This window comes from Dama dama, chromosome 31, assembly GCF_033118175.1.
Source record: "Dama dama isolate Ldn47 chromosome 31, ASM3311817v1, whole genome shotgun sequence".
Lineage (NCBI taxonomy): Eukaryota > Metazoa > Chordata > Mammalia > Artiodactyla > Cervidae > Dama > Dama dama.
The window spans coordinates 50,348,214-50,351,099 of NC_083711.1; the positions used below are offsets into that span (position 1 = coordinate 50,348,214).

General features: G+C 47.0%; 1 protein-coding gene across 1 annotated transcript; it reads left to right on the plus strand.

Annotated features, from left to right (window-relative positions):
• Window positions 1–244: 244 nt before the first annotated feature.
• Window positions 245–985, plus strand: LOC133050116 (putative protein FAM220BP). The gene has a single exon (XM_061134238.1). The coding sequence runs from the start codon at window positions 245–247 to the stop codon at window positions 983–985; it is 741 nt and encodes a 246-aa protein (XP_060990221.1).
• The last annotated feature ends 1,901 nt before the right edge of the window (window positions 986–2,886 follow it).

Sequence of the window (2,886 nt, forward strand, 5' to 3'; positions counted from 1 at the left end):
CAAGCTTCTGGAAGACAGATCCTGTTTTGTCCACGTGGCGCACCGTCCCCATCCCTGTGCTCAGAACAGCACTGGCGTAGCTTGGGCTCTGTGAACACTGGCTGATTGAATCTGTAGCAGAAAATACCGCAGGTGTGGAATTCCCAAAGGAAAGGTTATAGTCATTAGTTCATATTGAGATCCACTGAAGGCCTTCCGCGGACTGACAGGCGTGTCCTGGGGCTCAGGGTGTCAGAGACACAGCATGAGGGACGGACGCAGGCCTTTCTGCACCCGCTTCTCGGAGGAGCAGGGAGCGGGTGCCGCCTCGGACAGAGCCTTGTGCAGAGAACTGTGGAGTGAGAGAAGGCAGGAGGGGAGCCCTCGGCCCACAGATGGCGCTTCCCGGGTGAGGAGGCCTGCGGTCACTGCCCGGGGAGATCCACGAAACGAGGAGTCGTCACTTGACCTGCGTGGGGCCAGCCCCTTGCTTCGCGGTGGCCTCGAGGCACTTCCACGGTGGCAAGAACCAGTACAAAGAAGTTCAGCCTCAGCTGCCACGCAGAGCGACGCTGCGGATCTGTCCTCGGCTCCTGCAGGGGCGCGGTGTGCGGGGCCGGCCCAAGGCGCTGGGGAGGCTCCGGGGATGGACTGGCCATGGGCAGCGCCCATGCCCACTGGCGGCCACAGAGGACGGAGCCACGGCGGAGAGCCCTGGGGGTCCGGACTGCTGGGCCGGCAGAGAGGGTCCACAAAGGGGGATTCTGAGGATGACTGGCCCCGTGCTTTTCTAGAGAAGCTGGACTCTGCGTTGGCACCCTCTTGCCTGCGAGCCATCCTGCTGCACGCACATCCCCTAATGTTCTTGAATGATGAGACGAAAAGTGTTTTCCCTGGCCATTCAGAGCCAAGAGTAGAATACAAGAAAATGCTTTCATGGGAAGAAAGCACCTCAGATGATCTGCAGATAACAGTGGCGTCACTGGCTCCACAAGCTTTTGAATGAGCAAATCTGCTGTGCCACGGTTAAGGTACAGGCAGAACAATAAAAATAGCGAGACTAACTTTAAGCGCTCTCCTCGAATGCTTTCTTTTGCGTTAACTCTGGGCACACACGGCGCGGCAGTGAAACTCTGGCTTTGATTCGTGTGACCAGACAGACTTAAAGTCAGTGGGACTTAAACCCACAGAAAGCTGGCTGATACGGAAGGAAATCTCCGTGCTTGAGAGACATTTAGGATTGGGAAGCCATGCCAAGGAGGTTATTGATATTACCTTATACACCTGTCAGACTAGAATCGAAAGATGTAACAGCAAGTTTTAAGTTTCCCTTCAGCACCCATCCAGCAGGGCTGCCGTCCCAGGCACTATCTCTCCAGCCTGTTCTCTGACCATCTGACGAGAGTAGATACTTGTAACAGTCAACCCTGCTGGGCTTGGTCTGAGCCAGGCCAAGTTGATGGTAAGCTGTTGTCATTTCTGTGTTTTGTAGAATAATTTGAGCAAAAAGCTGATGTCTTTTCTCACATCCCTTTCCTTCCACTTGACATGCAATTTACATGGAGGCCCTACGGTGAAAGTTGCAATATTAACATTACCTTTAGATAACCCTTCCTCAAACTAGGAACCCTGGCAGTGTTACCACAATAATAAATGAGCTCCACTGGAGCTCAGTCTAGAGAAAAAAAAGCAAGTATTTCCCCTTATAGAAGGTCTCCAGTTTCTAGGAGTTGAGAGATCTCCTACACTAATTTTTTCTGAGATAACTCCTTTTGCCGTGTGTTGATGACTTCGATAAAAGGCACTGAAGAGCAGAAGTTTCTAAGGAGTCCCAGAGTAAGACGTCCCCATTTTCGGAATTATTGATTGCATATATCAGTTTATATTGTGTGCTAAATTACTCTGCCGTGTGCTATGTTAGTGTTCTGGGGAAATGAAAAATAAAACCTATTCTTTAGCATAATAAATGTCTTATTTTACGGGTGTAAAAAAAAAAAAAATTACCATGTCAAATTGACATAATTCTTCTCAGGGTACAAATATAAATTTTCACAACTCCCATTATGTTCCTTGCCCCCATTTTATTCTTCATACAGGAAAAAAAATGAACATGAGTCACAGAAATGTCTATTAATCTCACTTAAGGCAAGGAGGAGTCTGAAGAGGAATATTTCCTTCTTAGGACAACAAATGTCCTAAGAAAGAAATATTTCCAAAACGAAACTTCTATATGGGCTCCTATTGTTGCAGGGATGTTTCTAACTAAAATTATATTTGGCATTTAATTTCAAGCAAATGAGCTAAACAGTGATGTCATTTGCAGGTAGATACCTGTTCATGTGTAATGGGTTACTTGAAGACATTCGCTGCTGGGACAGAACCCTTTTGGGGTATGTTCTGTTGATCCTAGTCTACTCCCGATATGTCATTAACATCTCCAATTTACCAGCAGGAAGATCAACACTCCATGGGGACAATCCTGGGTAAGAAATGAACAACTCTAGTTTACACGTCTGCTTTGAGGACTGTGGACCAGCAGAACATTAAGGAACCTGTCTATATGGTTGGGGCATTGTATGGACCAGCTTAGAAAGACTGACAATTCAAGCTCTCTTAAGTTAGTTAGTGCCCTGAGATTGTACTAGAAGGACAAGAGTGAGTAGTTTGTTTGCCCGCTTCTTGATTTGGTTCATGTGGCCGTTCTCTCATGGTTGACACCTGCTGAGCAGAAACTAAAAGCTGAAGATTTATGAAGAAAATTCTTTATATCCTGTGAAGCATTTTATGAAATCCTGGGTAGATGAGTCATGTGGCATTCCACATCTAATTTTCCCAAAATGACTGAAATATTCTTTGAAACTGAGTTCTTATGTCAATTGCCTATGATGATTTCTTTACCATAGCCTT

What these genes read in the sequence shown, in the direction of transcription:
- LOC133050116 (XM_061134238.1), top strand. Translation starts at nt 245, where the DNA reads ATGAGGGACGGACGCAGGCCTTTCTGCACCCGCTTCTCGGAGGAGCAG.